The sequence below is a fragment of the Aythya fuligula genome, chromosome Z (assembly GCF_009819795.1).
Source record: "Aythya fuligula isolate bAytFul2 chromosome Z, bAytFul2.pri, whole genome shotgun sequence".
NCBI classification, from domain to species: Eukaryota; Metazoa; Chordata; class Aves; order Anseriformes; family Anatidae; genus Aythya; species Aythya fuligula.
Genome location: NC_045593.1, coordinates 18884660 through 18896460, shown reverse-complemented (window position 1 = coordinate 18896460; position 11801 = coordinate 18884660). Strand labels below are relative to the sequence as shown.

At 44.2% G+C, this 11801-nt stretch overlaps 1 protein-coding gene across 1 annotated transcript; it reads right to left on the bottom strand.

Annotated features, from left to right (window-relative positions):
- Nucleotides 1-7147: 7147 nt before the first annotated feature.
- On the bottom strand, nt 7148-11177 carry LOC116501179 (granzyme A-like). Its single transcript, XM_032206617.1, has 5 exons — nt 11117-11177; nt 10285-10432; nt 9118-9262; nt 8129-8401; nt 7148-7309 (listed from the first exon to the last, which is right to left on the bottom strand). The coding sequence occupies exons 1-5, from the start codon at nt 11175-11177 to the stop codon at nt 7148-7150; spliced, it is 789 nt and encodes a 262-aa protein (XP_032062508.1).
- Nucleotides 11178-11801: the final 624 nt, after the last annotated feature.

Here is an 11801-nt window from a genome sequence, read left to right as displayed (position 1 = left end):
TCAGTAGTGCTATTGAAAGCATGTTCTAACCACAGATGTCTTTTGAGCTTTGATTTCATTATTGGGAATGAAGAGAAGCAGGGGACAAAGACATAAAAATTCATTCTTACTTTTGTGTATTAAAAACCCTTTGAGCTCAGAAACCCATACTGCTTTCGCCCCCTTCCCCTCACCTCCCAGTGTTAAATACGTTTTGAGTATTTCGTGTAGATGAACTGGGAGAAAACGGAAGATACAGTGTCAGTCAGTGGAAAATTAAGCAGTGACAAAAAGCTTGAGAAGAGACAGGCAATGTTAAAGGGGCATAAGCATCACTGGAAATGAATGTGAAACTGTCCTGTCTTTAGTTCTCATCATTCTTAAAACCTCATCTGCCGTTCATAAGTCACGTGGTCACTAACTTTAGGTCTGGAGGGTTGAGACCACTCATCTTTTTTGCCTAAGAAGTTGCTAATTTACAGTACATCTGCCACCAAGTTACTGGTTTCCGTGGTCATCTCGCTTGGTCTTCAGAACAGGCTCGAAAATGGGAACATTGATTATCAATTTAGAAATGACTATGAAGATGTCTAAGAATGGGAAATAACTTATACTGTGCCTGTCTTCTAATATGAGCATGTTTCCTGCAGCTGATTTTATCAAACGTTTAGAATATGAATTAAATATTCAAAACACCATTTTTTTTTAAGGTTAAAAGTAATTTTTTTTTTTTTTTACATTTATGAAGGGGAAAAAAAAAAAGCAGTGACATTCAGTTCTTTACTCATATATTTCTGGGATGCCCTCAGAAATTCTTTCCTTCCTATGATGGTACATAAATGATATTGGTTTGCCAAACAAAAGAAAGAGGATGGAGTTGTGGTTGAGAAGGAGCTAGTTAATACTCAAGCATATTTTATTGGATGCTCATCTGTCAAAATAAAAAAAAACTACCTTACTTTCAGACTGAGAAGTGCTCAGTACTTAGTTAATTATCCTTGTTCATTAATGAGTTGTAAAGCTGTGTTGGCCCTGGACGTATTTTAACACAATACCTAAAAGTGGGAGAAGTCACCGATTTCTCTAGAACTAGCCAGTAAACAAATATCTGAAACTGTGTGTGTGCATGCGCACTGTAGCTCTGTTCTATGACCCTGCCTAAGAAAGCATTTAAACATGTATTTAAACTCGAGACTGTGACTAACTGGGGGATTGGTCTAGATGATCTTTCAAGGTCCCTTCCAATCCCTAACATTCTGTGATTCTGTAATCTGAAACAAATTAAACATATACTGAGGTGCCTTTTCTGGATATGCTTCTTTTCTAAATGGGCTCCTCTACTGTCAGTTCCTTTCACATGGCCAGTATCTATCTTGCTGTAATAGAAATTTGAGGACTTGAGTGGGTAGCATGCTTCTGCTTCACTAAACTTTTAGTTTGTTTCTGAATACTTACAGACATAGAACACACAGTTGGTAGATCAATGTTCATGCATGGCTGCCTCATTCTGAGATCTTAACATCTGAAATCAGGCAAAATGTGAAACCTTGACTTCTTCCCTGTAAAATGTGGTATATTTTTAGCTCATTGCTGTTTAGGTGTGTAGCCTGTGGTTCACAGAAGCACAGCATCCCAGAAGGGCTGAAGCTGACAGGGACCTGCGATAGATGGTTACAGGCTCTTCAGGAGGGACAGGCAGGGTAGGCGAGGTGGTGGGGTGGCGATGTATGTGAAGCAGGGGCTGGACTGTGTGGAACTTCAGGTCGGCGATGGCAAAGTTGAGAGCCTCTGGGTAAGGATCAAGGGACGAACGAATAAAGGGGATGTCATTGTGGGAGTCTATTACAGACCGCCTGGCCAGGATGATAGCGCCGATAAATTATTCTTTACAGAACTAAGAGAGGCCTCGAGATTAACTCCCCTTGTCCTTATGGGGGACTTCAACTTGCCGGACGTTAACTGGGAGTGCCACACGGCTGACACGAGCAAGTCCAGGAGGTTCATGAAGCACCTAGATGATAACTTCTTGGTACAGGTGCTAACGGAGCCAACTAGGAAAGGTGCCCTCCTAGACCTGTTGCTAGAAAACAAAGAGGGTCTGGTGGGAGATGTGGTGATTGGTGGCCGCCTCGGTCATAGCGACCATGAAGTGGTTGAGTTCAAAATTTATGGTGACAGAAGGAAAAGTGCCACCAAAACCTCATCCCTAGATATGGGGAAAGCGGACTTCAGGCTGCTCAGGGAACTAGTCAGTAAGGTCCCCTGGGAAACTGCTCTTGAAGGCCTCGATGTCCACCAGTGCTGGTCACTCTTTAAGCAATGCCTCCTAGAAGCACAAGATAAGGCAATTCCAAAATATCGCAAGTCAGGCAGGCGGGGCAGGAGGCCGGCGTGGCTAACCAGGAATGTTCTAATGGAGATTAGGCGGAAACAGAGAGTGTTTCGCTACTGGAAGGAGGGCCAGGCGTCATGGAAAGAATACAGGGATGCTGTTCGTGTTTGTAGGGAGAAAGTTCGAGTGGCCAAAGCACAGCTAGAGTTGAAGCTGGCTGTGTCTGTGAGAGAAAATAAAAAGGGTTTTTTTAGATATGTAAATGGAAAAAGGAGAACTAAAGAATACATAGGGCCGCTCCTTGATAGGGAAGGTCTCCTCACAGACGATGACATAGGCAAAGCAGAGACGCTTAACGCCTTCTTTGCCTCTGTCTTCAATGCCGATGATGGGCTTCGGGACCCAGGGTGCCCTGAGCTGGAGGACCAGGACAGTGCGGATGACAAACTCCCAGCTGACCCTGAACGTGTGCGGGGTTTGCTACTCCACCTGGATCCCTACAAGTCCATGGGTCCGGATGGGATTCATCCCCGGGTGCTGAAAGAGCTGGCGGATGTCATCGCGGAACCTCTATCAATTATTTTTCAACGATCCTGGGAATTTGGAGAGGTCCCGGTAGACTGGAAGCTGGCAAATGTTGTGCCAATTTTCAAGAAGGGTCAGAAAGAAGACCCTAGCAATTACAGGCCTGTCAGTCTCACGTCAGTGCCTGGTAACATCATGGAGAAGTTGGTTCTCGGACTTATTGAGGCGCACCTGGGGGACAAAGCAGTCATTGGTCCCAGCCAGCATGGGTTTGTGAAGGGTAGGTCCTGCCTAACTAACCTGATTTCCTTTTATGACAAGATCACCCGTATGGTGGACCAAGGGAAACCAGCTGATGTGATTTTTTTGGACTTCAGCAAGGCTTTTGACACGGTTTCCCATAGGATCCTACTGGACAAAATGTCCACCATACAGCTAAATAAAAACATCATACGATGGGTGAGCAATTGGCTAACGGGCAGGGCCCAAAGGGTTATGGTAAATGGAGCTGCGTCAGGCTGGCGGGCGGTCACCAGTGGGGTCCCTCAAGGCTCCATTTTAGGGCCAGTACTTTTCAATATTTTTATAAACAATCTGGATGTAGGAATAGAGGGTATTTTGAGCAAGTTTGCTGATGACACCAAACTTGGAGGAGTTGTGGACTCGAATGAGGGCGTAAAGGCCTTGCAGAGGGATCTGGATAGGTTGGAGAGCTGGGCGATCACCAACCACATGAAGTTCAATAAGAGCAAGTGCCGGGTCCTGCACCTGGGATGGGGAAACCCTGGCTGCACGTACAGACTGGGCGATGAGACGCTGGAGAGCAGCCTAGAAGAGAGGGATCTGGGGGTCGTGGTAGACAGCAAGTTGAATATGAGCCAGCAGTGTGCCCTGGCAGCCAGGAGGGCCAACCGTGTCCTGGGGTGCATCAAGCACGGCATCGCTAGTAGGTCAAGGGAGGTGATTGTCCCGCTCTACTCTGCGCTGGTGCGGCCTCACCTCGAGTACTGTGTGCAGTTCTGGGCACCACAGTACAAGAAGGACATGAAACTGTTGGAAAGTGTCCAGAGGAGGGCTACGAAGATGGTGAAAGGCCTTGAGGGGAAGACGTACGAGGAACGGCTGAGGTCACTGGGCCTGTTCAGCCTGGAGAAGAGGAGGCTGAGGGGGGACCTCATCACAGTCTACAACTTCCTCGTAAGGGGTTGTCAAGAGGCAGGAGACCTTTTCTCCATTAACACTAGTGACAGGACCCGCGGGAACGGGGTTAAGCTGAGGCAGGGGAAATTTAGGCTGGACGTCAGGAGAGGGTTCTTCACAGAGAGGGTGGTTGCACACTGGAACAGGCTCCCCAGGGAAGTGGTCACTGCACCGAGCCTGTCTGAATTTAAGAAGAGATTGGACTGTGAACTTAGGCACATGGTCTGAACTTTTGGGTAGACCTGTGCGGTGTCAAAGAGTTGGACTTGATGATCCTTAAGGGTCCCTTCCAACTCAGGATATTCTATGATTCTATGATTCTATGACCTTTGGGTCCATCTGGCCCAGCCCCTGCTCCAGCAGGGACACCCAGAGCAGGCTGCCCAGGACCACGTCCAGGTGGCTTTTGGAGATCTCCAAGGAGGATCCCTCATGCACACAGTGAGGAAGTGCAAGTTCCTGATGTTTGGATGGAAACAGGTTTGTGCACACTGTCTCATCTGGTCACTAATCACTGCTGGGAAGAGCCTGACTCCGTCCTCTTTACACCCCCATCCCCCTTCAGGTATTTATACATACTGAGATCCCCCCGCTGTGCCTCCTCATCTCCAGGCTGCACAGTCCCAGCTCTCTCAGCCTCTCTTCATAGGCTCATCCTCTCTCATCATCTTGGTGGCCCTGCACTGAGCCCTCTCCAGTGTGTCCACATCTTTAGACACAGTGCTGTAGGTGGCCTCACCAGTGCTGAGTAGCGTGGAGCGATCTCCTCCCTTGACCTGCTGGCACAACTTTGCCTCCTGCAGCCAAGAACAAGACCATTAGCTTTCTGATCAGGACGGGCACGTGGCTGACTCATGTTTAGACCCAGACTGAGGCAGAGATCAGTGCAAGGTGCTTCCCCTGGGTTGGGGCAATCCCAGACACAAGCACAGACTGGGAGAAGAACCCAGTGAGAGCATCCCTGCAGAGAAGGACTTGGGGGCTATGGTGGACAGAAAGCTCGACACGAGCCAGCAGTGTGTGCCTGCAGTCCAACTGCGTCCTGGGCTGTGCCAACAGAGGGGTGGGCAGCAGGTGGAGGGAGGGGATTGTGCCCCTCTGCTCTGCCCTTGTGAGGCCCTACCTGGAGTGCTGTGTCCTGGGCTGGGGCCCCCAGCACAAGAAGGATGTTGATCTGCTAGAACGGGTCTAGGGGAGGGCCACAGAGATGATCAGAGGGCTGGAGCACCTCTCCGGTGAAGACAGGCTGAGAGAGCTGGGGATGTTCAGCCTGGAGAAGAGAAGGCTCTGGGGTGACCTCACTGCAGCCTTTCAGTACTTGAAGGGGGCTTATAAAAAGATGGAGAGTGACTCTTTTCCCAATCAGATAATGATAGGATGAGGGGGAATGGTTTTAAACTAAAAGAGGGGGAATTTAGATTAGAGGTTAGAATGGTGAAGAAGGAATTGGGAGGAGCCCTGATGAGAAGGACGTGGTAGTTCTGGTGGATGAAAAGCTCAACATGAGCCAGCAGTGTGTGCTTGCAGCCCAGAAGCCAACTGCATCCTGGGCTGCATCAAAAGCACTGTGCCCAGCAGGGTGAGGAATCAGAGAATGCCAGAATATCCCGACTTGGAAGGAACCCACAAGTATCATTGAGTCCAATCCCTAGGTCCACACAGGTCTACCCAAAAATTCAGATCATAGGGCTAAGAGCACAGTCCAAACACTTCCTAAACTCCAACAGGCTTGGTGCTGTGATAATGTCCCTGGGGAGCCTGTTCCAGTGCGCGACAACCCTCTCAGTGAAGAACCTCTTCCTGATACCCAGCCCGACCCTCCCCTGTCACAGCTTGACTCCATTCCCTTGGGTCCTATCGCTGGTCACTGAGGAGAACAGATCGGCGCCTGCCCCTCCACTGCCCCCTGTGAGGAAGCTGTAGGCTGCAGTGAGGTCTCCCCTCAGCCTCTTTTCGAGGCTCAGCAGGCCAAATGACCTCAGCTGCTCCTCATACGTCTTCCCCTCAAGGCCTTTCACCATCTTCATAGCCCTTCTCTGGACACAATGAATGTGAATGTGGAGGTTGGAACTAGGTGACCTTTAAGGTCCCTTCTAACCTGTGACATTTTGTGAAATTCTATGAAAATTCTATGATTCTTCCCCTCTGCTCTGTTCTCCTGAGACCCCACCTGGAGTCCTGCATCCAGGTCTAGGGCCCCCAAGAAAAGGACATGGAACTGTTGGAGTGAGTCCAGAGCAGACGGGCCGAGGGAGTTCGGGTTGTTCAGCCTGGAGAAGGGAAGGCTCCAGGGAGACCTAGTAGTGGCCTTCCAGTACCTAAAGGGGGGTCTATTCCACTTTCTTTTAGCTAATGCCTATTTCCAATGAAACAAACTTGAAAGCAACGCAAAATAAAATCCATTTTTATGGTGTTCATGGTATTGTAAAAACCAAAGATTGTCCCCAAGAGATGGGGAGAAACATTTTTCACAGTAGGTCTGTTTGATTTTTGACAAGAGGTTGCTGAAGCACTCAAAAATGTCACTGCATGTCTGTCAATGGCAGTAGTGAAACCACAAAAGTACGATTCTTTTTTTGTTTTGTTTTTAAATGCTACAAACAGTGCTTTATCATATCAATACTCCAGCTGAGATACCTTCTGCCATTGAAGGAAACGACAAAGAGAAGATGGCTTTTCAGCTGATTTTTTTTTTCTTTTAGTATAACTTTGCTGACCTTGTTTCATTCTTTGAATATAGTGCACATCCAAAACATTATGGGCACAGAATATCTGTACTGCAGCAGACACTGTGTTCCACATAAATGGACAGCGTCAAACAATAGGTTTTATTGCTGTTTCTTTATTAAATGCAGATTACATGCAGGGATGAAGTATAGAGGTTTCAAATACATGAAAGTTAGGAAATAGTTCTTATATCCCGCAGTCAGAAGCCAACAAAACATAACAACTAACAACTATAAGGACATCAAGATAGTGAAATTCAGCATGGGAATATCTGTGTGGGAATATCATTATTACCAGTAAGATGAAGCTGTTTTAAAAGTATATTTCAAAACTAGATTTTGCTATGCAAGCACAAAGTAGGAATTTGCTTGGTCAAAAGCCAGTCTATAAGTCTCCCCCTATGGTTTTCTTTATCCACTGAACATATTCCTTTGTGAGGCGAGTGTAGACAGCAGGGGCACCAATGGCACCACACTTATTTTTTTTCCCAAAAGAGGTGATGCCTCTCATCACATTTTTACATATTAAAGGTCCACCTGAATCCCCCTGGAAAAGAAAGGACAAAAATTGTTATTCAGATTTATAAAAGTGAAAAAATCCTTCCCTTACATAAAGCTTACTCCAGCTCCACAGTGGAAATAAAAGCATAGACAGTGCTAGTGTTTTCTTTTTCTTGTTTTCTCCTTAGAAGATTAGCTTTTCACTTTTCATTAGCAAAAGGAAAACAAAACAAAACAAAACAAAACAACAACAAAAAAGAATTCAATGTGATCTTTCAAGTGAGATTTATATGGAATAAATTTAATTCAGTGTCAAGGTATAGCAGGTCCTAATAAATGTGAAAAGAAAAAAATGGACACTTTCCTCTTGAAAGGCACAAAGTGTCTAGTAATTGCTACTCTTTTTTTTTTTTATTATTATTATTGTTACTTCAGTATTTAATTCTTATTTAATTCTTTTAAAATGTGGTAGTTCTTACAAAGTTTTGCATTTGACGTGGCATCCAGTCATATTTTATTATTATTTTTTTTTTTTAGCAAAATCTGTTCCAGAACCCTCTGGTGTCAGGGAAGCTGTTTCATTGAATTTAGCTGCTTGAGAAACGGCTTGTAGAGACTTTTTTTTAAAAAAACATTTGAATGCAGAAAATAACAGCTATCTGCCTTGCCTGGATTAAAACAATATCCGTGACGATGAATTTTTGATTTTAAACTAGAAGAAAAAGCCCTGATAAATTCTCTCAATTTTAGGATCATTCCTTCTTGAGCTGAGGATAGGCAGATCCTATGTCTGTAGATGCTAGTATTTTATTTTATTTTTAATATAACCTATGTGCATATGGATTATATATGTAAATATACTTACCCGACATGAGTCCCTTTTGCCTTTCTCAGACCCTGCACATATCATCCTGTCTGTTATAGTAGGCTTGTTCCCATAATATTTTGCACTATTGCAAGTTTCTCTGCTGATGATAGTGACGTTGACTTCCCTCAGGGTTTCAGAAGGCTTTCTGAGATTATTTTGAGTTTGTCCCCATCCTGCTACTCTACAAACAGTTCCTGGCTTGGGATCATCAACTGAGGTAGGCAGGCGAATGGGTTTCACAGCTTTATTAAGTTTTGCTCTTCTATTAAGCTGTGGAAGATATAGCAAATAGTTTTTATGTCCAACAGAGACTCCTGAAAGTTAGATCTATCCCATTATGGCAATTAATGATTACTGCAACTTGTCTTTCAGATACATCAATTGATTGTGAGGGGATTTATGTAATCAGTGAGGTAATATAGGAATGAAGAAAATGAGTATATATTGTCTTATGAAAACACATTCAATGTCTGCTGAAACATTACATCTGAAAAGACCTTATTTCCTTTCCCTGGCACTCATATCATTGGGAGGTACCTAAGAAGAGAGAATCTGGGCCTGTTTGCCTAGAGCAAAATAACAGCAATAAGTGAAGCTGGCAAAAAAGAGAATCAGAGTTGAGAAATTTTTAATGGAACGGTTTTTAAGTCAGAACATAACGGTTTTTAGACAATTTATTTTTACATTTGAAGCATGCTGCTTTCTGTGAATGAAATTCACATGCTTCTTTATTATTCCATGGAAAAGCCAGGAATTGCAATATGTAGGCCAAGCTGCAGAATTTTTCTGCTTTGATTATTGGCATGCATTGCAGGAAATGTTGAGTACCTTAGTCCCCATTGCATCCCCAGTTCCCCAGTCAGCTGGATTTGCAGAAACAGTTATCAGAAACTCCTGTGCTTGATTTCCCTTCCTCACAAGAAGGAGGAAACTGGTGCATCATAGGAGATGCATATTCCTTGAGTGACGTGTAAGTAAGTACATACCTGCAGCAGCATAAGGTCATGATCCAAACGATCGGGCCAGTAGCATGGATGGCGAATTAGTTTTGCAATCTTAAAAACCTGTTTTTCTTTTTCTTTTCTTTTTATTGAATGAGCTCCAAGAACAACTTCATCCTTGCTGTTATCCCTGAGGAGAAAGACAACATGGTTATTAGGATTCATTTGTTGCAAGTCCATAATTCGTTGCTGATAAATGTGGTGCTGTAAATCTCTTTTCTCATGCCTGAAAAGCAGGAGTAATTCAGAAAAATGTAAGAAATTACGCCGTTTTACAAGTAGTTACTGAAAGTGTCTCATTGAATCACAACTGATGCTATTCTACCTTCCATTTGCCAGGAACAGGCAGGGTTGAGGTGTACACCATATAGCGGCCATATATTGATGCTACTGATTTTGGGCCCTGTGCTGCCTGGGTAGTAGAGATCTCCCTGTCTGGTGGCAGGAGAAATGGATAGGAGCCTCTGATGTCTGCAGAGCCCAGCAATTCACTGCTCCTGGGCAGGCTGCTGACAGAGCCTGTGTGAGGTCTGGCTCAGCAGCAGCTCCAGTGCTCCCAGCAGAGGCAATGGGTGGGATGTGAGATTTGAACCTCACATCTCTCCTGGCAGGGAGAATGCGCTGGGTCAAATAGCCGTGTACGGCATGAGTCAGACAGGAGGGAGCAACGCATCCAGTTAAGCAGAGGTCTCTAAGTGATTCCTGTCATCTGTCTGGAGAATGTTTTGCTCCTTTGTAATTGCATGTTGTCTTTCTGTGCTGCCCAGTGTGTCTTCTGCAGAATAAAATGACAGGAATTTGTTTCTGTTTTCTGAGCAGCTATTTAGACTGGCCAGTCCTCTCGCCAAGTGACTGAGAAAACAGGCATGGGTCTTTCCGCCAGATTTACCACTTCAGTGTTGGTATTCTGTGCTTGCCTGCAGCTAGAAACTCAGAAATGTCTCTTTAGAAACAAGAGAGAACAGTATACCTTGTTACAGTATTTTTTACTCACCTAAGCACAGTTGTCAATATAATTTTTAAACATAGCAGTCAGAACATGATCATGATCAACCTACCTGCACACAACCACCAGCAATATGATCTTTTCTTCTCAAACAGAGAAAACAGATACTCACTAATGACAATCTCTAAATCGGAGCAAAAACTTACAAAGGACAGTGGGCAGCTGTTAACACCCAGTTTGGCTTGATCAAAGCTCCTCCACAGGTAACTTCTGTTTTGTTTCTTATGATTAGGGTCATAAACGGTCTTGAGTGTGGTTTTACTTCATCTCCTCCAATTATTTCCACACATAAACCTAAAAATAAAAATAAGCCACAATACACACAGTTGGGCTAATAAATACTGACAGACACTGCAGTCTCCTGGAAAAGAACATTTTATGTAATCACAGAGTACGCAGACACACAGGTATGTATGTGTGTCACAATGCTGGTCTTCAGGCTAGATTTCTAAGATTGCTCAGCAGTGCTACTTCTGTATGTTTCAGTAGGACCAAAATGAGGTCAGTGCTGTGACAAAAAGAAAACAAACAAAGAAAAACAAAGAAGAACAACCCCAAACCCACCACAACATTATTGATCTTGCACAGATTTATTTTCCTGATGTTCATGGCAATGGTTAAGTTCTTAGCTGTCATTGTAAGAACCCCAAATCTGACACCAGATAAATGTTGTGCATTATCTGTCCTACACAGACTCTTGGGAACTGGGCTGTATATGGTAAGTAACATCACATGAACGTTTTTGTCAGAAAAGCAGAAAACCAAGCAAATCATATAAGTGCATGCCTGTAGAGAGAAAGATCAAAAAACCATCATGTTAATTTCTCTGTATATAAGCTCAAAGAGATACAAAGGTTTCTATTATTGTAAGAACCACAATAACAATTGCAACTACTTTCTTTATGCTAATGCACGTTTGCTTAAGTGGAACTGCATGCATCAGCATTTGCCTTCAAAAACGTCTAAGTTTGTACTTACCTCCAGGAATTACTAGGAGGATGACAGCAGCAGAGGTCGACAAGGTAAAGAAAGCTCCCATGGTTACTAGCTGCTGTTCTCCTCTGTTCACTATGCAATATATAGCAAAACAAAAAGGATGTGGGTTTTGTTTTTCCTCTTAAGGGTATTTGACATTTGTAACTGTGAAAAAAAGAAAACCCTCCCCAACAACATAGCTCACAGTGGAGGTGCGAGTGAGAAGTTGTGTCATCTGTTGTGGTATGAAGACAAAATCTCCTTTCTTTCACGTTCCTTCTGTAGCATTACTGGACAGTTAATATGAGCATCAGAGCGAATCTTTGCAAGCCACTACAAATCAAGTTACAGAGTGGAACTTGGCTTACCTAAATTTCAGCTTGATTCAGTTGCCCACATGAAGATGTTTAGTTCCAGTCTAGACACCTCAGGGTAGTCTGAGTGGCCTTGAGGACCTGGAGGATAAAAAATTCATAGGGGTCTGTTGATCTGAGACAGACCATATCAGTCAGCCCCAGCTCACAGGCCTCATCATCTGTAGTTTAAGCTTGCAAGGAAATTTCTGAAGTCTGCCTAGTCAATATACTGTAGAAATGCTGCAGAGACATTCAGTGGATGTCTTGGTTTTAGTTAGGATAGAGTTAATTTTCCTCTTAGGAGCTTGTAGTTTGCTATGTTTTGGATTTAG

Bases quoted from the DNA above. Each gene is read 5' to 3' on its own strand.
- LOC116501179 (XM_032206617.1), bottom strand. From the start codon at position 11,177: ATGGGAGCTTTCTTTACCTTGTCGACCTCTGCTGCTGTCATCCTCCTA. The intron at 10,433-11,116 runs GTAAGTACAAAC...TTTTATTTTTAG, and splicing joins CCTCCTAGTAATTCCTGGAG to GTTTATGTGTGGAAATAATT. The intron at 9,263-10,284 runs GTAAGTTTTTGC...CTTTCTCCTCAG, and splicing joins ACAGCTGCCCACTGTCCTTT to GGATAACAGCAAGGATGAAG.